The 24,924-nt window shown below is 38.7% G+C and overlaps 3 protein-coding genes across 3 annotated transcripts in view; 2 read left to right on the plus strand and 1 right to left on the minus strand.

The window, feature by feature from the left end:
• LOC119557594 overlaps window positions 1-24,711 on the minus strand; it is a 46,351-nt gene extending 21,640 nt beyond the window's left edge. The window contains exons 1-2 of the mRNA XM_037870396.1: window positions 24,694-24,711; window positions 24,278-24,574 (exon numbers count right to left, since the gene is read on the minus strand). Of these exons, the coding sequence (XP_037726324.1) occupies window positions 24,278-24,365 (88 nt within the window). The 5' untranslated portion in view covers window positions 24,366-24,574; window positions 24,694-24,711. The remainder of the gene's footprint in view (window positions 1-24,277; window positions 24,575-24,693) is intronic.
• Window positions 3,545-4,186, plus strand: LOC119557596 (protein nullo). The gene has a single exon (XM_037870398.1). It carries the CDS (start codon window positions 3,545-3,547, stop codon window positions 4,184-4,186), a length of 642 nt encoding a protein of 213 aa, XP_037726326.1.
• On the plus strand, window positions 4,986-5,892 carry LOC119557598 (YTH domain-containing protein 1-like). The gene is made up of 2 exons (XM_037870399.1): window positions 4,986-5,076; window positions 5,138-5,892. Exon 2 carries the CDS (start codon window positions 5,191-5,193, stop codon window positions 5,722-5,724), a length of 534 nt encoding a protein of 177 aa, XP_037726327.1. The 5' UTR covers window positions 4,986-5,076; window positions 5,138-5,190; the 3' UTR covers window positions 5,725-5,892.
• Window positions 24,712-24,924: the final 213 nt, after the last annotated feature.

Below are 24,924 nucleotides of genomic sequence, written 5' to 3' on the forward strand. Positions count from 1 at the left end.
TGGCTTACACTTGGCTTGTGTAAACTTTGTAATCTACTTGGGGGCAGGGGCGATCGAAAAGGATTGATTTTGTGGTCTGCTAAGGGGCTTACTTGTGGAGACATTGATTAAATGGGCAATGGAACTGCTGAACTTAGGGGTTAGAAAACGCTTTTAAAGGATTTAGCACTAGTTATCCCTCCATTATTTCGACAATTGAAGAGAGCATTTTATAAAACCGTATGATAGCTTGCAGTTTAACCTATAAGCTTTGGATTATAATAATGCTTGGAATTGCATTTCCAAATCAATAGCTACCTTAAAATGTCAAGTTCCTGTTAGTTCGAGCTTTAGCTTTATGTTTGCATATCACGTAGAACAAAATTAAGTTAAAAGTTGTAGGACCTCGCTTTTGATAAAGGACCCAATAAGTTGTACACTCCCACCTGGCGAAAGTTCACCTTTGATTCGAGCCATTTTATCTTAATTTTGAATGGCAAACTTTTGCCAAATTCGCTTTGTCAGCTTGGGGACCGCCCTTTATTGGCATTTTCTATTTCGCCCGACCCTTTGTCCATATATTTGCCCCCTATCCTTGGGGAATTCGAATGACACCTCTACGCTTGACACAGAGGAAAATATTTACAGGATAAAAACGCCTTTGTCCTTCGGAATGTGCAGCGGCAAAGGAAAAGGGTTGATTTGCATGGGGGAATACACATCGGGTGGCGTAAAGAAAATGAGAGCAAATAGAAAGGGTTAGGGGAATATTCCCAGATGCATTTTTTATGCCCCTGAAAGGGTTAAATAAAAAACGATTTTTATGCCATTTGCCATTTTTCCATTTACGTTTGTATTTTCTGTATTTTGTCTTTTTTATGATATGCAGACGTGTTGGCCAGGTCGTAAAAGGCTTTTAAAAACGCAGCCAGGTAGGAATTGCATTGAATTGAATTGCGTGAGCCATGGAAAATCCTAAAGTGGGAAAACGCAGATAGCTCGATTTAATTAAAAAATATAAATTCAATTTGTCACTGGCCTTTGACATTGACACTGAAAACTGCGAATCAATAAAATATGTAATTTGCGGGAAGGAAGCACTAATTAATTGCCAGCCGCAAAATGTGAAATTAAACGAACTGTGGCGGCAGTTATTCAAATATGCCCATATGCAAATGTATCTGCTGCAATAATAATTGGTATCCCCTTTTTATTTGGCACTTAACAAATGACTGCTGAATTAAATGGAATTTGCTGGACAAACGCCCAGAGAGGAGTCGAATCCATGAGACCTTTGTTCCTCTGGAATTTCTCTGAAAGTTGAATCCTGTCAGGCCGCCCACTTGGAACTCCAAAAGCCGCAAATATCTGTCCACCTGACCCCCGTGGATTTTCATTCTAACTGCAGCTGACAATGAAATGCTCTCCACATCCTTTTGGCTCACAGGGAATGGATTTTCCCAGTTTTTGGATTCAACTCAGAGAGATGCTCTTTTAGGAATCTATCAATTACAATTAGAGATTATATTATAAATAGATAGTTTTAGAAATGAAATACAACATTGTTGGCTCACTAACAGTTTTAAATTACCTATAAATATTTTTAATATATTTTCTAAGTTACTTTAGAATTCTTTTCCTGGATTTTGTAATACTTTGACATTGATCTAGCACTCAATATCATCTTTGTGGAATTATGTTGAGAAAATGGATAGTCTATAACCCCCCACAAAAAACCCATTTATTTTACTACTGCCTGGAATTTTCAAATGAATTTTAGGTTTTTGGTTTGCGTTGCCCCTAAAGAATGGAAAAGCGGAAAATGGACACTGCCGAACTGGACCACAAGCCGCACCCCCTTGACCTTCGTCCTGTGGCCTCGAATTTTCCAGAGGAAAACAGCGAACAAGAGAAGGTATTTTGTGTTTCGATTTTAATGCAATTAGAGTCTGCATCGAAAGCTGCAAATAAGTGGAAGATGAGCGGGAATTCAGGGTCATTGGGGGTTTCCACAACAAACCCAATTAATGGGAAATTCGAGTACTCGGGGCTACGAAATGGGATTTTATCCAGAGCTAGAAAATATGGGTGTTTTTAAAAGCAAGGTATATACATACATATATAATCATATATTTAATAATATTCCTTATATTTTAACTTACGCATATTTGATTCACAGTCACTTTTAGTATAACATTTTCATATTTAATTTCCAATTTTTGTTGCTATTTCTCTCAGTGTATTTGTGCACTTTAATTGGTCTTCATTATTTTCTCCAGCTTGCTTTTACGCAGTGCCCACTGTACATATGTCTACTTACAATAATGGCAAAGCAGCTTATGTCCTCGCCCACGCAATTACTTATACACTCGCAGGCACGCACACACACTCACTTACACACACTAACACACACGCGCACACCCACACAAAGACAAAGGTAGAGGGCCCGGAGAATTGATGAAGACTCTACTGACATGCAAAGACTGATTGACACACAAAGCGAGCATTCTGCCAGGATGCTTAACCATGGACCTCGAAGCTCGCAGCTCGCAGCTCGAACCACGAACCCGGACCCTCCGCCATCCAATTCCTGATTTCCAGACCAGACCACCATCTACACAGAGAGAAACCATGTTGAAGTTCCTTTGAACATCTAAGCAGACTGGTAAAAACAGGTTGGTTCTTAATATATATAATATATAATATTAAAAAAATATATATATTTATTAGCTTAAGTGGTAAAAAAGAGCTATTAAAATTAAAAGTTATTTAATATTTTTATTATGTGGCTCCTACTGGAATTGATATGTATTTCGTTTTCCAATTTTCTTATTTTTATGAATATTGTAGTTAACTATGCTAGTTTTTCCTTACTGTCTTGTGCTTCGTTTATGGCTTTGCTGCAATTCATTAGGAATTTCCCCCTGCGTTGACAGCCAAGTCTTAAGTGGCTGTACCACCGCCCCCGTTCTGGGATTCTTGTCCCCGCCCCCCCAGAACTGCAGCCACCCACTACAGCGAGCAATTATGTCTCGAGGATGTTGGATATCCTGGCCAGCGAGCAGCAGGCGACAGCAAATGACAGGCCATTAAATGCCCTCTGCCTGTTGGCCAACCTCGTCCCTATTTGCCGACCCTCGACCCCAGCCCCCTTGCACGTGCAAGGATTGCAGGGGCAATAAAAAAGAATCGCAACGGTTGCAAAACCCCGAAATCGCGACCAAATGTTGCCTCATAAAACTATGCAAAACAAGGGGATTATGGTCAGGGTTAGGGGTCAGAATTTTATGAAGGTCGCACGGGTAGCGAATAAGACCTGATCCCTATTAGGTACACCAGGTACCTGATCCCACAGTTTGGGGTATATATGCCTGCCGCCCAGTGGCAATCAGCATCAGTTGTCCAACAACAGTTACAGCGATAACATCGTGTTTGAAAGAAGATATTTCAACGAGTATTTAAACATCACAGCATATCAACGATACTAAGTGTGCCCATTACACCAAACGATTCACAAAGAGTGACCATCACATTTGAATTTTATAAAAACCTAAGAGTTTGAAAAATGGGCAGCACTCATTCCGCTGTAAAAGTGAAGAGCGTAGAGGACTCGACCAGCCCGGCAAGTCCTGGTATTTTCTGCACTCCCCTTCCCGGTTTCATAAACAAAATCCAGGGAATCCTGCTCCGCAAATTGAGCATTTCGGCCAGGAAGCAAAAGCGACTGAGCAAGCGATCCAAGCAAATCCTACGGCCCATGCCCCGCTGCTCGTCCTTCGGATCCTGCGGCACCCTGCTGACGCCCACCAAGAAGTCCGGATCCACTCTAGCCGATCGCCGATATGCCCAGTGGAAGTGCAGTTTCGAGCACTTGGCCCAAAAGCAGCAGCGACTCCACGACATCAGTGAGGCATTCACTGGACAGACCACGCCCCGCGGCTTCCCCTCCCACACGGATCCCAAGCGATGCCTGCTTCCCGAGGAGTCCGCTCTGCCGGAGTCGCCACTCTACGACATGGTCGGTGGCCAGAAGATCCGTCGCCGTCTGAGCCTGCGCAGCCACGCCCCCGTGCGACGCCCATCCGCCCGCCAGAAGGCCGACCTGGCCAAGGTCGATGCCCAGTTCCAGCGAGATCTTCGCGATCTGGAGGAGTACTACGGCGGCTTTCACTTTGCCCAGCGCCGCGAACGACTGGTGAAGATCTAGGATGTTTTATTCGATAAGATATACCCATTTTATATAGCCAATATTGTGATAGCTCGTAAGCCTTAGGTCCTAAATAAAATTCGAAATGAAAAACATATCAAAAAAATTTTTATTTTCCGTTTCATCACAAATTTGATTGAATAAGGGGGTTGACCCATGCGTGTTTGTTACATTTCTTTTCATTTTTTCTGAAGAGCGATTTAGTAATATATCAACCGCTATTAATCTTGTCCAAAAGACGTACAGCTATAAGACAGACCATCTTCAGATTTTAATCAAAAGATCTCGTTATTTTTGGAGGTTTTTCACTCGTAATTTAGCCAAATCAAGGCGTACAACTATAAAACCGACTGTTTTGAGCAGCTTGAAACATATGCTAACGATCCCCATCACATTTAGCAAAATTTATTTTTTGACCAAATTTTTCATTTTTCAGAAGGGGTTACATCATGTTTTTTTGCGAAAAATGGCAAAAATAAAAATTTTCCAGATTGGAATGCCATTGGATTGGAAATTAAGCCACGAGCTCAACGAGGTATGACATTCTTCATTCTGACAATTATTTGCAATATGACAGCCAAAATTCTGACTTTTTTAGGGCGAAAAACTTAGTTCTCCTAAGAGACTTACTGTTTCTAGCAGTTAACGACCTGGGCTAGCAATCTCCACCACTTTTCCGTGAAATATTTTTTGTTCATTTGCTTTTACAATCTTATAATACAAAATGAAATAAAATATATTACAAAATCGTAGTAAGCCCTTAAAAGTCCCTGGTAATAATGAGCATTTGAAACTAGATCGAAGTAACCTCTCTGGATTCCTGTCAGGCTGGAGAAGCCAGACTGGTTTTATAATCAGTACATTTTTTACATCTTTAGGACACACATCAGGTAAAAACAAGTAAAAAAGTCGGTAGCAAACTGAAATTTCTAATACTTTTTTATCTCGAAGTTTTTCTTTGAATTCAGCAAATTTTATTAGACCTAACCAACACAACATTTGAAATGGGGAGAGCTCTTCCAGTAGCAAAGAAGACCGTTCACAGGGACAGGCGCAGCCGAAGAGAGAAGCCTGTTCCGAAAATCGTGCATCGTGGCAAACCCATTGAGATTATAAAGAGAAAGATCCGTGAAATCAGACGCATTCTCGATGCGAATTGCATTGATCGCATTCTATATGGCTCAAGCAACCCCGTCTTTATAAACACAGATTTTCCGTACAGTTCTTACATTCGCGCTAAATTCTTTTGCCCGTCCTGCAAACCCGATTGTAATGATTGCAATAATTATAATGCAGATAAGAATGAGTATCACGATCGGAACGCGGAGGTGAATGTTGAGTGGAATCAGGATGTGGAGATGTGGGATGATGAGTATGCCAATCAGGATGTGGAGATGTATGATGCTGAGCATGACGATCAGGATCAGGGTGAGGCTGTCGATGAGGATGAGGATGAGTCGGAGGAGCAGGAGGAGGAGGAAGATGAAGATGAAGATGAGGAGGCGGAGGAGGAGGAGGAGGAGGAGGAGGATGCTTAAATTTAAGTTCTATAAATTTAAACCGAGTAACCCACACAACTGGTACAACACTGGACTCGTAGTCTTTTGACCGTGATGTGGACCCGATAAGTGTAAAAGTTCAAAATTCTATTGTGTTTTATAAAATATATTTTGGAGCCCGATTTAATTAGTAATCGTACAAATTAATTGTCCTGTCCTTAAATCTCTCTCTCAGTGGACAAATCAAAGATAACGAAGAAAGAGCGCCAAATTGAAAAGCAAAAAACATCACGCTATAAACCTCATAAGACAGACTATACATATATAACAGCTTGCAACATATGCTAACGATCCCCATCACATTTAGGATAATCTATTTTTTGACCAATTTTAGCCTTTTAGTAAGGGCGAAATATGGAAATCAGGCTTAGGTAAATAAATTTATCTTTTAAGCGCCAAACAACGCTTAAAATTGAAATATTTCTTGAACAACATATGATTTATTATATGTTTAATGTACATAGATGCAATTAAAACCGGACACCTTTAAGTCCCCTTTATCCTTGAAACGGAACTTAAAAACTGAAACAGATAAGTGCAGCAATCAGGGATTGCTATTAATCATTAATCAGCAAAAGGCCAACAGGTGAAATCTGAAATAGTGAAATTTTAATGGCATCGTGCTTCGATTTCCACCGCAAACATTTTGCAGTTTTTCACTTTTCGCCATGCCAATTAGAGGTGGCATAATATTCAACGCCGAGAGTTCATCCAACTATTTTTAGCGAATTAAATTATTAAATGGGGTTGGCATAATGCGAAGTGGGCACTCTCGATCGGAATCAAAATCGGGGGCAGGGTCAGAAAGGGGCGTGGCACCGAGAGGCGAGGCAATTAATCAGCTGCCAACTATACATAACAAAAGCCAACAAAAAAGCAACAAAGTGCAGCAAACACAGACAAAAGGCAGACAGAATTGAAAAATTTGCAAGTACTTGGGGAAAAGGGGCGGGAAAATTGTGGGGCATTGGGGGTGTGTGAAAAAAAACTGGTGCCAAGGGAAGCTCTTAAAGGCCTTGGTCGATTTTTCTTTCTTATTTGCTTTCACAGAGAGGAACAAATTTGTAGTTTACAAAAATTATTTGTAGGTACTTTAAAAATATGAATTATAATGATGATTATCATTAGGCAATATCATTATTATTATCAATATTATAAGACATCATAAATTGAATATAGATCTTTATAATTTCCCCATTTTCCCACGGTGCACATATATGTTTCTATACTTTTGCCAACCGTCACAAATAATTATTTTTTGTATTTTTTGGCAGCTCGCTTTCATCTTTAGCCAGCCAATTTTGCAATTTTGTTGCAGATTGGCAGCGAATGAATAATGATTCCGCCTGCGATTCCGCTTTCCGAGTAATGCACTTTCCCCAATCGCACTCAAACTTTTCGGTTTTCCCGGGAAATTAATGTCGCGGGGTGGAAGGGTATTATGACCCCATAATAATGCCCCTAAAAAATGCAAATGCCGCAATGAAATATTTGTGGCGCTGTCGTCGCCAAGTTGAACGAACTGCCAGACAAAAAAAAATAATTCTGAATGGCCGTCATGAAAGAATTGAAACGAAATTGAAATGGATGGGTGTGAAATGGGGGAAAGTCGAGGGCCCGACCGACATAAAACAAAATTCCGAACAATCCAAATATTAATGCTTCAATTTGGCCAACGCTCTCTGACTTTCTGGCCAAAAGCTGTCCAAAGTTTGGCATTAAATAATGAGAGTGCAAGGGGTTTAAGGAATTCGAATGACAGGTTTCAGAAATATTTCAGGAATGTTTGACACTGAAGAATAATTAAGCAGGGAACTAAATTTAATTATTCTCAGTCTAAACAACTGTGAGCTATGTAAATAAATATGATAAATAAATATATTGAGCCACTATTTTATTGAAATGACAATCTCATAAGAGTGCCCCGTTGGCCTTTTCAGGTTTTAACAAAGCCAAACCTCATCCCCTTTGAACTCTGACCGCCATTTTGAGCACAGACACCACCACAATGCAGGGCCCCAATTATTCCTCATTGATCCGATGGCAACACTTTGACCATTAGCCTACAGACTATATATGTTTGTATATACCTCCCAATCGATACAAGAAACCGAGAACCAAACCAATATCAATATCGAAGGCACGACCAAAAATCAGAACCAGAACCTAATGTCACGTGCAGACAAAACCAAATCAACAAATGAAAACTAATAGGCAATTATAGGCAAATGTTGGTGAAAGGGGTGGGTTTGAAAGGGTGGTCTATAGTCAAGGTCGCGGTCACATACCGCGTGAAATATGTGGTTGAGCAATATGTCAAAGGGAAAACCCAATAGGAAATTGCTTTAGCTCAGCCGTTTATTCAAAGGGCCTTTACAAAAATCGTAAACAAAATTCAAATAAGCTTAATAACAATTTGGGTAAAAGCAATATCTGTTCCTTAATGAAAAACACTTTATCTGTTGGGTTTAAAATTGCCCCATTTGCTATTCCGCTCACTCGTTTACTAATGATTAAATTGTCAGTCAATTCTTGTTTGCCACCATTTTCACATGGAACCACATGGAAATTTTCACGCCACTTGAGGCTCCCTTCGAGCTTTCCCTTTCTTTTTCCTAGGAAATTTGATTTTACGCTATTTATTTAAATTTATTTATACTTTATCTGCAATTTGGTCGTTGGGCGAACATGGGCGAACGACGAGCAATCTCCGCGTCATCCTAGACTCATCCTGTCGAATGGTTTTACTTCCTTTTTGAGGGGGATTGTTGGGGCGGGGGAGGCCTTGTGCATATATTACCCACATACCCAGCCACCCGCTGCCCTTTGACCTCCGTCCCACTTTCTTCTTCCCACTTTCTTCTTCCCACTTTTTTCTCCGCTCATTTCGCATCCCGTTGACGTTGACGCTGATTGTGTGCAAATGATAGCAATATGGCAACAATCTTTATATCACACCATCCACCCACAGAACCCATCTACCCATCTACCACCCAACTCCCCGAAAAGCCCATTTCTTTCCAGAGTTGTCGCTGCGCTTGTTTGTTATTGTTATCATTATCATGCTTCGCTGATGACGATGACAATCATGATGATGATGCCGACTGTTTTTCCCTTTTTTTTCTGGGCCCAAGCAGTATATAGGGTATATTATATGGATAAACATGACTTGGTTAGTTGCCTAATTGAAAGGAAGATGTTTGAATGAGATTGAGATGTTGTGAAATGGGAAGACGCAAGAAAAGTGTCTGGGAATAAGGAAAGTTGGTCTTGGAAAACTCTGTTGGACATGGCAATTGTTGTATTCCACTGTTTGATACTTAACCGCATTAGCTGGAAATAAATCAGACGGGATTTTAATACTGGAATTATAAATTATACTTAATTTGTCTAGTTGGAGATAGAAAATGTCATATTTGGTTATCTAAAATTATGCACTCAGGCATTTTGACTAATGATATAAGATCATTAGAGTAATTTATAATTTCTTTAATTTATTCGTCTTTGGTATTCCGTCCTATATGTAATGCCAAAAAATTATAATAATAAATTCCAGGCTTGTAAATTTTTTTTTAAAAGTATGTTAAGCAAGAAAAATGTGACTGAGGCATTTTCTTTTCGCCCCAAGAAGATGGTACAGTGCTGAACATATATATAAGGTAGCACACAGTTCATTTGCATATGCGTGACTGTCTGCGGGCGTTTGCTTCCATGTGTGTGTGTGTGAGTGTTGGCAGGACTCATGGAAAGGACGACAAGTTCATCGTGTTATAAATTATTACAAGCTCGGAGACAAAACGAATTTCATTTGATGTCGCCGCTGCGCTCGGGCGGATATGTTGGCAATGATGATGATAATGATAGTAATGAGGCCGAGAAATGCTAATAATTATAATGACAAGGCTGTGGGCCAAGGATGCGGCGGATGTGGCGTCATCAGTGTCCTGTTTCATGTCCCAATTCCTGTTTGAGCATTCGGTTTTATTCATGTGCGTTTCGGGGCATTTAATTAAATTTTAATGACACTGCACACACACTACTAAATCAGGGCCACAAATCCCCCTTGAAGGAGACGCGAAAATTTCGAAGATAATAAAAAGCGAGTGCTGCAGCAGGATCAACATGGACCACTAAGCCCCAAAGCGATGTCCTTGCCGCTGTCCTTGGCAAAGCCCACTTAAGGCACACGCGGCGTATACGCAATTAGTTGAGTTTAATTTATGTCGCCAGCCAGCCTTCTTCGCCCATCGCCCATCGTCCCACCGAAATGACAAAGGGATAAAAAGCGTTTGCCGAAAAAACAGAAATGTTATATATATATATATATAATTTAGGCCGAGGAACAGGACTCAGGACCCAGCATCAAGGGCTTTTGTCGGGGCTTTCGGTCTAAGCCAGAACGCGTAAGTGGCAATTAAAAAGCCAGCGGAAGACAGCTCTCCACTGCCAAACGGGAAAATTAAGCAAAAAAAAAAAAGAAAGGAAAACCGGGAAAAAGTCAATGAAAAAATGAAGTTCCAAGTGGCTTTCCTACGCCCTTCACTTTGCGGCTTGATTTATGCCCGCCTCACTTTCACTTAATTTCCCCTTAATTTCCGCTTTAGTATCTCTTGATTTTCCCATCTTCCACGATTTTCCCTGCATTTCATTTCATTCATTTCCTGTCGATTCTTGCGCTATTTGTTTACGTTTTTATTTGTTTAAAAAGCTTTTAATGTTGTGATTATTTTATGATATGTTTTGCATTTAACATTGTTTGCATTGTTATGACACTTTTTTTGGCTAGTTTCCAATTATTTTCTCATTAGGGGATTACTTTTTGTTTAACTTTGTTTGCAATTGTAGCTGAAATAAATTACAAATACTTTAATTGCATTTTTGTAATCAGGCTTTGCACTAATTTAAGCCTTTCATTAGATAATTCTGTATTGAAATTAAATAATATTTAATGCTCTTTGCCGCTGTGAAAATTAATTGCTTTGCCTTATTTCTGTGTCAGCCAATTGAAAAAGATTGTTTTACCAATTAAATTCTGGCATGATCTATTATTGAAAATTCTATTTTGAAATTGAATTTGAGAGCCTGACTGTAGTTACAAATATGTTTCCAAGTTCCCCTTGTCGAAACTTGATTCCTCACATCATTATATTATTTCCTCGGTATCAACACTCCATTTTGGCTTCGATTCGATTTTAATTGAGCGCCAATTTCGATCGGAATTCAGCTCAATTTCGTTACATCTCGAGGTTCAAGCTGTAAAGTTATCAAGTTTCGGCAATGAGAATTTGGTAGTATATTTTCCTTGATTCCCCCCATCAGGTATATTTATTTTCTGGCTTCTGTTTGCCTTTCATATTTACTTTCACTTTGCACTTGGTTCGGTTCAAGTTTGCGGCTTGTTTACCTCCGCAAAATGTTCGCAAAGTCTGGGAGCCCAACGGAAAAAAGTGTGCAACGCGGGCATTTTTAAGCCAAAAATATTGAAGTGAATGGGCTGGGGCGAGTAACTTTTCTGGTAACTTTTGTTTTAGTAACCCCTCGACGGGCCTTCTCCACTATTTCCGAGTTCCAAGTAAACTCACAACAATAACGGCCGGCACACAATGTTGGCATTTCCATTCTTTTCGTCATTTAGCATCATCCATCTCTATATAAGTAGACCTGCCCTCCATATTTATGGCACTATACCATACCATACCCCCACTAAAGACAAAGAAGTTGAGCGCAGTAAAACAAAAAGAAAGGCACGGGTCATGAAAAGCTAAGGAAATTTCTGTAGCATACTTAGCAAGCTAAAAGGCATTGAAACAACAGTAAGACCAAGCCACACACGAAGAAAAAATCTCAACCTTAATGATAGTTTTATCTAGCGTCAGGATAGCAAATAAAGAAATTTAAGTCTAAATATAATATCATGGATACAAACCTAGTTACAAATGAATATAGGGTCGATTTAAAAAATTGTATCCTTATAATATCATCATAAATGTAAATGTTACAAAGCATTTCTAGCATGATATGGGATATAATGATAATATGATTCCTCTTAATAACCAAGAGTTTCCTCGCAGTGTACCCAAAATTACTTGAGGATATTTTGGGATGGAGAAGTGGTTCTAAAAAGGGGATGGAGACGAACCTAGTTATAAAAGAATATAACGACGCTTAAAAATATTTTATCATCTTTATTATAAATGTTAAAGAGTATTTCTAACATAATATGGGATATAATAGATAGGTTAAATAAATATTTTGTAGTATAAAAATATTTATCTGACAGACTTTTTTCCTCTCAGCGTACCCAAAATTACTTGAGGATACTTTGGGATGGCGAAGTGGTCCAGATGAGGGGATGGGTGTCATGGATTGGCCATTTGGAAGGCAAGAATGTAAATGACGCCATAATTGCACACATCAAATCAAGCAGCAAGGACGAGGGAAAAAAGGAGACAAAGGACGAGAAGAAGGACGAGCATAAAATCGAAAGAAAAAACAATTGCGGAAAGAGGGCGGAAACAATTTCAATGGGTGCGTGCAACAAAGCGTTGCAAATCGACCATTCTGCGTCTGGGTGCGATTTTCCGCGTTTTCTTTTTGCGCGTTTTCCGCCCCCGCTTTTCCCACATTTTTCCGTCCAGCATCATTTCTCCTCTTGTTTTGATTGTTTGCCCAAAGGATATTAAGTCAATTGCAGAGCTTCTCTTGGCCAAGCTAAAGAAAAAAAACGGAATTTCTCCAACTTCGCCTGATATGCATATTTAATTTTATGATTTCAGGCCCACAAAAGAATTGGGAAAAGGGTTAAAAAAAAAGGGGGAAACCTTGAGAAAAGGTAATTTTAAAGGAAAACCAAGGAGCTGGTAAATAAAGTTCCACTGATAAGCAGCGATTGCGGCGTGTCCTTCGGAAGTTGCCAATTATCGTGATTACCCAAGTGACAGATCCAGACCCTATATGATTGATACAACCACACCACAGAACTTTGAGCGATTCCAGTTTCGGCCACAGAAAAGTTTATCAAACGATTTGCGGGTCAGCAACTCAAAAGCCACATCAAACTTTCGATGTCGAGCATTAGGTTTATTGCGATTCGGGACATCGGCGTTTCTGGGATACTCTGTTCTTCGAAAAAGTAGGTCTCTACAATAATATAATATCCTTACATCTTCATATTCTGCTAACTAACTATTCCTTCTTTAAAAATGTAGTGATTGACTAAGCTATTCATTTAGGACTGATTTCCCAATGTGGCGCTAAAGTTATAGTTTGTTATCTATCAAAGAAAGTTAAATGGTTCGGAAAAACAATGTGATGTTAATTTCACGACAGACAAATACTTTGAGGGAAAAATAATAACTTTTCATTGAACATTTTTTCGACCGATAAATTTAGATTGAAAGTTTTTCCGAAACGGCAATTTAAATCAAAGGCAAAAGTTAACATGACATTGATTTATCATCCCCATTTAAGTTTAAATCTAGATATGAAATCCAGATTCCAGTCATCTCTTATTTTTTAAATGATATTTAAATTGTTGATATTGTCTATTATTAAACCATTATAAATTAATGAAAAGTATAAACTCCCTGGTTATTATAAATTGGACTGAATAAGTTAACCGCATGTCACGCATTTTACCCACTTTAAATCGAAGTAAATTAAATCGTAGACAAAGGAATTCGAAATCCAAGAGACCCAAAAACTTGGATGAACCCGGCGGTGGGTAAATTCCAAAGTGTGGTTTTTAGGCTGAAAAAATGGGGGAAGTAGGGGTGGTAAGTTGTTTTGTGGGCGGTTCGTGGGCCGTAGTTTGGTTTTTGACCTTCTGTGGGCCATCCTTTTTCCCCCATTCGCCGGCTGCGGTTGCCCGGTTTCTTTTGTCTGGCTTTTTGGTCCTGTTTGTTTTGGTTCCGACTGTCTGTCTCGCTTTTATCTCCACTCCACCCCCATCCCGTTGACCCTTTGACCCACACCCACCCACTCCCCTTTGACCCCTGCAATGGTTTATTGTTTGGCCGCTTATCTGCGCCACCAAATTGATTCCAAAGCATGTAAATAAAACACTGCCCCTCATAATTATGGGCCAAAAACTTGTGCGCCTTGCCTTGTAATTTGCTTGAATATGCAAATTAGAGGCCAAGTTTAGCAGATGTCCGCTGGGTTGGGGTCGGCATATTTCGCATGTTTACCTTTCAACTTGATATGCATAACTCAAATAAACAACCGCCCACTCTTTCTGGCATGGGTTTACCTTCGGATTTGTCTGAATGGAAATTGATGGGGCCGTACAGTGCGGGGCAACAGTTTATGGTTAGTTGATTGATGATTATGGCCAAATATTTGTTTACCTTCAGCGCACGCGGCGATCTGCGATGAAGAGCGAATATTCAATGGCTTTCCCTGCCAGGAAAATCCATCTGAGGCACTTGAAGCCGAAGAAGCAAACTACATCCCAATAAACGACTTAGCATATAGTGTTTTCTATCAGAAAATTCTAAATTGATTAAAGACCAAAATAAATAAAATTCTTGCTGGTTTGAGTTTTAGAGCTAATAAATTTCATTGCTTGACATTTATAAATTATTTTCCTTATTTAATTAAATATTAAAAATTAAAAAAGCCACACTTAAACATCAGTAAACTCCTTAAAATACACCTATTCATCCTTATTTGACAATTTATTTTTCATGAGTGTTAGATTTTTGTGAATATTTCAACACGTTCTATGGAAGATGATTGCTGAATAATTAATAAACATTTTCACAAGCAGCAGAGTCGAATGGAAAATTCAAATATGTTCATCAGGTAAACAAAAATTAAATGAATAATTTATGCCGTTCTGAGTGAAGCCTAGCCACAATTAAATTCGTATATAAGTTAATCATCTGCCAAGTGTTAATTAATTTGGAGACTCACTTTTTGCACTCACTGTACTGTACTGCTCTGACAGGAGGAAATGTTCTAACATTTCATTTCGTCGAGCACTGGAGCAAATAAACATTCTGGCAGAAAATCGAATGCAAAATGAATATATTCTAGGGGCGATTTTAATTATAAATCAAATACGAACTAGCAACAACACATTGAAATGGTCAATTCTGGTGAAGTCAGCGAATTAAATTTGTAGGCTAGAAAAACGGAAAATGCAAATTCGACTGGAATATATCTCTTTAAATAGAGTCGACAGGAGCTGATGGCCAAAATGTATCTGTGTATCTGCATCTACAACATTGCATCCGTATCTGTATTCACCATCTGCATCTCTTGTTGGTTCAGTTGGTATGGTGCCACCCACATTTACCCCCATATTTTATCGTATACGTATGTCTGCTGTTGCATATGTGCGTTTTTCATTTCGGAAAATGTACGAACAAGTTTCCCGTGTGTTTTTTTCCCATTCTCCTTCCTTTTTTTTTTTGTGTTGCAGCCACAACTATGGAAAATGTGAAACGTTTTTTGAAATCACAGAGCTTAGGCGAGGTGAGAGGATTGGATTGGGGAGTTACAGGTGGGGGCTTACAAGATGGTGTCTGCAGGAATCACTGCCATTCGAGATGCCACTGGTATCTGCAGCATGGGTTAGGCCCTAGCTTAAAGGTAAAAAAGCAAATTCAAGAAGTTAAAGGAGGTATTAAACTTTGGAACTATGTAACTTAAAGTTAAGTATTCAACTTATCAGGATAATATTTTGTTAAGCCAATAAATGATATAATTTAGATAAACATATTTATTTGAATAAAATAAGATAATATTATTTCAAGTGAGAAACTTAATCAACAAATTGTAATATTATCTATAATATAATATTGTCAATAATTCCTAACTAAACAAAGATAACATATACTTAAAAAGTATTTATTTTAAATGTTTTCCATGCTCAAAAAGGTATTCATCCTATTAAGAATAGTTAAAATATTATTCCAAACAAAATTGTTTTTATTTAAAGTAAGTTTGCTAAATGATATATATATTTGTAGTTAAAAAACTGTTACTGCCTTTAAATTTCTTAAATTCCAGGCGAATATTTTGTTGAGTGCACAGTTTTTAGTACTGCTTATAATTCAATCCCAGCCCTAAGTGCTTTATCGTAATGCAACATGATACTGTCGGCCATAGAGTGAAGCACACATTTCACTAGCATCTCTGGCAGATGTTTGAGATGACCTATAGGTTTATATTGCGGCCCATGTTTTCGGTTCTGCTGACAGCACACACTCGTCATAAAGCTGGAACGTATTTGCATCCATTACCATGCAGTCGCCGGCTGACAGGAAACGAATCTCCAGGAGAACAATGGCAGGACGAGGGCCAGAACTTGGGGCCACAACTTGGCTGTCATTAGGGTTGTCAGGGGGCCGAAATGGGAGGACAATCGGTGGAGCAGGGTTGCCATGCCCGGGCCATTTAGCTAATTATCCATTGAGCCGCTTACAACTTTAATCCCCAAGACGACAAGCGAAATTCCCCCTGTTGAGGACACTTTCAATTAGACACTAACTTCTTTACCTGTATAAATACAGGTGATTAGCTACGGTAGCATTCTGTATACACACCTAGGCTACCTGGGAACCAGGCTGACAAGCTGCTACCGAAAAGAAGAAGAAGCCGTGACCTGTGACCTGCGACATGACCGCATTTTGGCCATTAGCGAAATGCAATGCAGAACCTTCGCACTTTCCTTGGCATTTTTCGCAACTCGGTGGGCGGGCCAAAAAAAAAGGGAAAATTAGAGCAGAAGGCGTTGGGAAAGGGTAATGCAAATGGAAAGTGAGTGATGTGTTTGGCCTGGGGGCGGCCTGGGGGGCGTGGCAAATCCCTTCTCCGTAGTTCACACTTTCCAACATTCGCATCTCTACTCAATGGGTTTTTAATTAACTTTCAAAGCAAAAACTCAACTGCCAGTAGTGCTTCCTTCCATTGTTTTTCTTCGACTACACGGAGAGAAAAGTATTTGATTGTAAGGGTAGTTGTCAAAAGTATGTGATGCAAAATTAAATATGAAATTAACCACCTTACATTATAAGTACATAATTTGTATTTAGATATGTTATATAGAACTTAATAAATAATATAAGTTTTAAAAGAAAAAACTAAAATATTTAAAAAAACCATATGAGAATTTAATGGAGTTGTCTTATTTAACAGTTGTTAGAAAATATATTTTGCTTGATAAAAGGAATGCTAGATAATGTAGGGTAATATTATTATTCTACAACTTTTAAATATATTTTTAAGGTTTAGCTCTTAATATTAATTAAATTCATAAAACATCTCTGCTATAAAATATGATATTTTGACATTATAATGTCAATGGCTTTATCTCAGTGCATCTGATTGCCCGCTTCTTCTTCCTGGGCACGTTCTGTACTCATAACACATGCCGAGCTCTATGGGGATTTTTGGGGGGAGTGGGGTTTATGGGGTCGAGGGGCGTGGCTGTCATTTTGCATTCTATTCAATTCCCATCAAGGTGGAGAGTGCTCGAGTTGACTTTCAATTTTTCGCCAGGATAAAGGATAATAGGAACAACAACGCCAGCAACAACAACGAATTTGTTGTCAACACTAATGAAATTACAAAAGGACACGACAGGAGATGGGTGCAAAGAAAAAAAAATTGTAGGAAGGAGCAGTGCGAAAACACAGAGACAACACTTTAAATAATTAAGCACTCAAAGGGGAATCTTAAATTATCAAAGATCTCCAAGGAGATCTGCCAGTCGCAAATCAAATGTGAATGCGATATAAACAGATTTCACTTTCAAGTATCTCATTTATTTAATGGTAAACAAAAAGTTATGTACTCCAATCTAAAACAAACATTTTAATTCGTTATAATTCAGGTATAACTACAATTAGCAGAGGGTAATTGTTTTGCCCTCAAAAATTAAATAAATGTTTTATATTTTGTATGCGAACTTTGGGCCAAAAGAGATAAAATCTCCCTCTACGAATTGAAAACAATCAACTCGTGCTACCACGAATAAATTACTACATACACACGTGCTGTGAAATATGTATGTGAGTAGGCATTCCATTTTAATCAAAGGGTGTTAATGTTTGCCTAAGTAGAGAACACGAAACACAAGGCCTTACAGTGGATATTGGCGGAATACGAAATTTTAATCCTCTTTTATGAGGATTTTATTATGGAATTATAATGAAAATATAACTTAATCTATTAATATAATATAATAGATAGATAGATAGATAGATATATATATATAGATAAACATAAAGATAGATATATAGAAATATAGATAGAAAGATAGATATATAGAAATATAGATAGAAAGATAGATAGATAGATAGTTAGATAAATAGAAAGATAGATAGAAAGATAGATAGACAGATGGACAGATAGATAGTTAGATAGATAGATAGATAGATAGATAGATAGATAGATAGATAGATATATAGATAGATAGATAGATAGATAAATAGATATATAGATAGATAGATAGATAGATATATAGATACATAGATAGATAGGTAGATATATAGATAATTAGATAGGTGGATAGATAGATAGATAAACATATAGATAGATAAATATATAGATATATAGATAGATAGAAATATAGATAGATAAATAAAAAGATAGATAGAAATATAGATAGCTAAATAAAAAGATAGATAGATAGATCAATAGAGAATATAAAGGCTTACACCAAAAGATATCAGCTTAAATTTGGTCGAAAAATCCATTGTAAAGTCCCTGCAATAGACCCCTTTCAAGTGCTTAAAAAGCCTAAGTTTCCCTTAGGCGATTCGACCTGTAATTGCATGTTGCACGTTGAGTGGCGAGACCTTTTGGGGCATCATCATTATCATCATCATAATCATTACCAGCAGTGTAATCATCGTCCACGGGAACAACAATTCCCAACTCGATTGCGTGCTCCTGTTCATGTGTGGCCTTTAACCCGATTGATGGCCACGGGCTGCCGGGTTTTTGGGGGTTAAGGTTGCAAAGGGTTAAGGCCCACACACACACACCCCCCGCTGGGTGCACACGCAAATGGCAAAGGACCAAGGGGATCGCTTCGGAAATTATTTTTAATATGCGTTTTATTTCATTTGCAGCTTGTAACATGTCACAAATGGCAAAAAAAAAAACAAACAAACCCATCCCCTTTTCGTGGGCGTGGCAGTACAAAAGTTGTTATTTCTTAACCCGCGGCAAGGGGGAAAAAAAACAAACAAAAGATGTACTGAATATGATATGAAATGTGGGGAAAGCGGGTATGCATAAAAAATAATTTACATTTCCGGGGAATAATTACAATTTGAAAGGGTTTGTATTGAAAAGTTCCTTATTTTTTGATTATACGGGTATGTTATACCAAAATTGTTTTGACCAAATTAAAGCAGCAGTTGGCAAAATCTCAATAAATTTGGGGGGCGGAGGTGTGTTTTTGAGAAATATCAGCAACTGCCACTGAGCTTTATCTACAGGGTATCAGGGAGTCGCACAAGTCTGTCACTCAATGGGGATAATCTGGCATTACATTTGCAATGCCCTAAGCGACAAACAAAGTGCTTTCTCCTTGGTGAAAAGTTAAGCCGTCTTAGAAATGTCTGCAGATTTGTAAGGTATTTAAAGTAAATACAAAATGTCATGTCAAAACGTAATTAGGAGGGTCTTAAGAATGCTTGTTAAGTAAATATACATATATTGAATACGACTTAGAAGATCTAGAAATCTGGTAAATATTAATCTGGTTAAAATCTCCAAAGTTATTGGTTATAAAAGATGGTTATCATGGATAACCTTTTAGCAATCTCCTTCTTTTTGAGAGATTATTGAATTGGTATCACTTAGTCGATTCCATTTCCCCCCCTAGTAGTGCTTTTCCCATTGAAACAAAATAAAGACGACACATTTCATATGCGCGGCCTTGGTTAGTAAAAGGGCCAAAAGGGGGGCAGGCGTTTGGTTGTGGGTGGTGGGACATGTCGACCACAGCAGTTGACAAATTTGGAAAAATTGCAACAGCGACAGCAGCCAGATGCTGCTGCCTTGAGGCCAAAAAAAATACCCAGAAAATAACAATATCGCAGGGGGCGTTTCGGGGGGCGGGCCACACAATTGAATGTATGTGGCTATATGCGAGTAATAATGTGCCAAATTGTTGACGATGCTGATGAAGATGCCACCGCTCATGGTTCTCTTTTATGTGTTCCCATGGCCAAGGGACATTGTAAAACTAAGTGGCATATAAATGGGGCAAAATGGTGCAAAGTTAACTGATGAAATAAAGTATAAACGGGGAAGTCAGCAGAACATAAACTATATTAAATAAAATCTAAAATGGTTATTGTATAGTATTTCCTATCTTTTCCTTGTACTTTAAAAACCCTAATGTCCCATTTTTTTATACATTTTTCTTTGTATTCACCCATAACCGCTTATTAAGAGCATTCAATATTCATTTTACACCCGTGGTTTATTTTTCGTATTGTTTATTTTCACAACAAAGTTTTTGTACGCCGTCCAATGTTTGTAAACATTTACCTTCGTTTTTCCACCACCTCTATTTTCCTCCTCTTTTCCGGATTATGTTCTTTTATAATTTTTCATTTTTCTTCGTGTGTTTAAAATTTATTTGAGTTGCGGCTGAAGAATTTTCACTTAATGCTAACCGAATACTTAGGCAATGGGAGGTATAAGTATACTTAATGAATGGTAGAGAATAAATAAACTATATCGCTTAAAACAATATAGATTTATGATTGATTTTTGGCTTGAAGTTAAGGATAACTAAATGCATTTCTATATCTTTAGTTCAGTTTTGTTATCAAACACATATTTTAGGTATCTTAAATTACGGCATAAAATAAGATTTATGCATTTGTAGTAGCCCTCAAGAAATCTGCTTTATGAAAATATCTAATTTGCCTACATTTAACCTTTCGCAGCGCCCTTTTTCTTATCGCAACTCATTACACTTTAATGATTCGGTTCCACTTGAGTTTAAACTCCCCGGCCCCCTTTTCTTCAGATCATTTGGGGCATTAAGTCCTGACAGCCGTTATCTCTCGGTTCCACCTGCATTAAAACGGTTTTATGTCATTTTTCTTGTTGGAAGAAAGAAATAAACGTGCCTCAGCCTTTGGCCCCCGGGATTATGATTTAATATTTCTCTTTTGCCAGAAAAAAAAAAAGGAGACCAACAATGTTTATAAATGTATTCGAATTACTCACATCACTGTGGACACTCTTGAAAAAGCCACGCCCAGCCAAAAAACTTTTCTTGTCCACACTTTTGGACTGCCTAAGTAAAGCTTAAAATATTCCCTTGTATATTTCCCTTAACAGCTTATATAATTCAGAAAAATAGAATGGATAGATGGACGCGGTCTGAATAATTGTTGCAAGGTTGAGAGCTTTCGCTGACGCAAGAAAGACGCAGGACTTTCCGACCACCCGCCGCCTCACGATGCAACATTTACTGCACAGGGAAAATATCACATCGAAACAGAAGTATTTGTAATTTATATTGAAATTCAAAAAGTTACTGATGATAGGACGTACCTTATCCTTAAGAATTGGTTAAATTGATTGTATTATTCCATACATTTCTATTACCGATTTCAAAACAATACCACTGATAATAGAAAGTTCTATAACTTTTTTGAGCAGCTATGGCATTTTTATTTCAAGGGCATGGCTACAAATGTGAGTTACAAAAGGTTGCACGATTATGAAATGTTGTTTTCCGTGTTGCAGCCAGTGACTGCTGCCTACTGGCTTGCCGGTTGCCCTTTTTGCAGGTTCAGGCACTGCGGCTGACAGTTAAATGGAGTGTCACCGCCGTCTAATCAGCTGCAAACGCAAACATGAGGTGGAGGATGGGGTGTGGGTGGTATATGGTATGGTATGGGATGGGTTTCCAAATGGGGGGCCAATGGGGGTTCGGGGAGCGGCGCTGACAATCTCAGATTAGTGTCGCCATATTGCGTCGCACTGGATCTGTTGTATCTGTATCTATGTCTATGTCTGGGGTCCAGGACTGGGTTAGCCCGCCCTTTTGTGACAGCCGCACGTCCGTAAGCCAGTTAAGACAGGTCCCGAGCCCATGGGGCAAGCTCATAGCCGAGGTTACCGCGCCAGGTGAGCTGTAACCAATCCGTCAATACACTCGGAGAAAAATCGGATCACTAAAGGGGTGAGTTTTAACAAACAGCTCCAAACATATCCCTAAAAGGTGGCTAAAAGTATACAACTAATAATTGGGAATCGTAAAGAGCTAATAAGATATGCGGAAAGATGATGTTCATTTTTTATAGCATACTTTTAGACACTTTTGGAAATAGCTATCGCAAAGAGCTATTAAGGTAAGTCGAAAGACGATATCCATTTTTTATAGCATACTTTTAGACACTTTTTGAAATAGCTGTAATTCTCTGAAGATTAAAACCCACACGTATTTCGATTTTTTTTGTGTTTCAAGACTTAAGAACTGCTTAGTGTTCTCCCTCATAATTTCTCCCAGTGCTGCCCCAAATCGCCTAAAGGGAAGTCTGCCTGTTGTCTAGTATCGGTTCAGGTTTAGACGCTTTCATTTTCATTGTGGCACGCTTAGGCAGAGTGATGAGATTTCTTAACTGCGATTTGCGTCTATTTTTGGAATGTCACAACAAGGGATGAGAGTATGGATAAGGATGGAGTGAACTTGGCCCCGGGATAAATCCCATCCAGATAGACCCGAATAGGTTGTGACTGGGGAATACCAGTCAGATGACTGGCTGGCAGTGAAATGGGAAACCGATTGGGCAGAAGATTCCATCGGATCGCCTCGAGCCTTAAGAGTATTATATTGAAAGAATTATTCGATTTGTAGATAATCAAATTGGGGATTTTCCCCATATAAGAGAAAACACTCGGTGCGGCCATTCCGTTTATAAATAATTAGCGATTATTAAGTGCTTCCCATATTGCAATTTCCTGAGGCTTATAAAGTTGTTTAGATTGTTTTGCAAGCGTTGTGGCTGCAATATTTTGTAACCGACCCAAAGTGCTTCATAAAGCTGCTAATGGTTTCAGTTGGGAAACAATCGGTTAGGGGTGATTAAATAAATATTATTCTACGAAAAGATGTAAGCAGTTTGGATACAAAAGCTGTTGATTTAATGATTTTACAACGTAACCTTTCAAGCACTACAGTTTTTTAATATCAAATCCTTTTTGCCGACTTTGCAGTAACTTTGTATCAAGTATTTCATGCATTTATATTAGGACCAAAGTTTTATCAAGGTTTTCAGGCGGGGTTTCCCAGCTGCTTGGTCAATCAAAAGTCAGCTTATAATTTGGACGTGGGATAATTGAAATCGCCTTGAAGGCTAGACAAAGTTGGATTCTGGACTCTCTTTTCTTTTCAATTTGCTGGGATTAGTTTAGTTGGCCACATTCTTTTCGTGTTGCACTTTTACTTGGCTGCAACTCAATGGAGGAGGGGAAAAAGCTGAGGCAACAGTTTTCCAAGAATTCTATGATAATAATAAAGTTTTCCTTTTGCTGCTGCTGCTGTCCATTTCGCACATTAGCGCAACCGATGCACAGTGGTCTGAATGAGCAATCTGATTGGGCAAAAAATGTTATTACCTTTTTTTGTTTGCTTGGAAATTGTACAGGTGGTTAGCTTTTAAGTTAGCTGTAGAGGAATATAACATTAAATGTGGGCTATAGACTTTCTGGTAATCTATATAAAAATATATTTACAATTTCTTCTTCATCTTGCTAAGAAATAAATGGGAAACTTTAATTTTTTGATTTGAACCACTGTGTGGTGGGCGGGTCCGATGAAAAGGGGCGGGGCATCTCGCATTTTAATTTCGTTAAGTACCGTAATGGCCCGCGCCGCAAGTGGAATGCAATGGGAGCAGGTCCATAAATTACGCATACGCCGCGTTCGCCAGCCATTTGGGCATTTTCGGCCACCCCGAGGGAATCGCAAGTGCACGCCAGGAAAAGGGGAAGAAACCGATTTCTTTATCACTAAAATACTTTCTAATTTTTTAATATTTTGTTCAAACAAGGTAAAAGCAATGAAATACGTTTAAAATAAAAAATCAGGGTTCTTAAGTCTTGTGATAAATTTTAACCCAGCCCAATCTCTAGATACATATTTTTAATCTCAACGAATTTTTGAGTTCCCTATAATTTTTCTCTGTGTGAATAATGACTTTATAATGGGAGGGGTTTTATAGACTTGCATTCTGTAAACAATTACTGGTGAAGTGCCAGCATGATAAAATCAAATGCAGAAAGGCATATGGATTTTCAATAGATATGTATTTGGCCAGAACTCTGTGAGGTTTTATAAAGAATGAAATATTAGGTTCCATTTCGAAGGAAGTATAGAATAGGGTTTTTTAAAGATTGAAATATTAGGTTCCCCTCCGAAGGAAGTATAGAATATGATGACTCCCGACGGTTTTTCAAAGTTAGAATACATGGAAAATATAACCTTGTTTTGGGGGAACTTTTTTGACAGTGTGCATAAGGACATTAGGGATTAGGGACTCACCTCTGGTGAACAGGACGAGGTGCAGGAGGCACTCCAGGGCGGCGCCGTGGGACTTGTACCTGTACCGGGGCTTGTTGCTCGCTGCCATTTGAGCTTCGATTTACATGTTCGTCGGATCGCCGGCTTTTTGTTTTTTTCACCTCCTGGCCAGAAACTCGAACACCCGCAAGGCGGTATGAACACAAAAAAAATACAAGTAGTTCTGGTGAATTATTCAGCCCTTTGTCGCTGCACTTGCCCCATGAATATTTCAAGTGCGCCCTGCAATTAGCCACACACTCACGGGCAAAGTTACATCTACGATTACAATAATAATTTCGATCAAATCACACACAAACGCAACGTCAACCAAGAAAAAAAAACTTTGAAAAACACTAGAAAAAAAATGCCAATTATTGATGCAATTGAATGTTCACAAGAATGCGCGCCAAAAATTCGTTCGCGATTTTGGGAGGCGGCTAAAAGGGGCGGGGCAGTAGCACGTGCGCTTTCGTCGAGCGCCAGAAACCAACTGAATTTTCATTGTTGGCCAAGTCCCGATTGGATGGGCCAACAGAAGATAACAGCGGATGTTAGGGTGCTGCCAGCAGAAAATTCCGAAGGCAGGATAGAGCAGACGAAAGGGCGGCAAATAAAAGGAGCATTCG

Source organism: Drosophila subpulchrella, chromosome X, assembly GCF_014743375.2.
Source record: "Drosophila subpulchrella strain 33 F10 #4 breed RU33 chromosome X, RU_Dsub_v1.1 Primary Assembly, whole genome shotgun sequence".
NCBI lineage: Eukaryota > Metazoa > Arthropoda > Insecta > Diptera > Drosophilidae > Drosophila > Drosophila subpulchrella.

Excerpts from the sequence above, each read along its gene's own strand:
- LOC119557596 (XM_037870398.1), top strand. The coding sequence starts at position 3,545 with ATGGGCAGCACTCATTCCGCTGTAAAAGTGAAGAGCGTAGAGGACTCG.
- LOC119557598 (XM_037870399.1), top strand. The coding sequence starts at position 5,191 with ATGGGGAGAGCTCTTCCAGTAGCAAAGAAGACCGTTCACAGGGACAGG.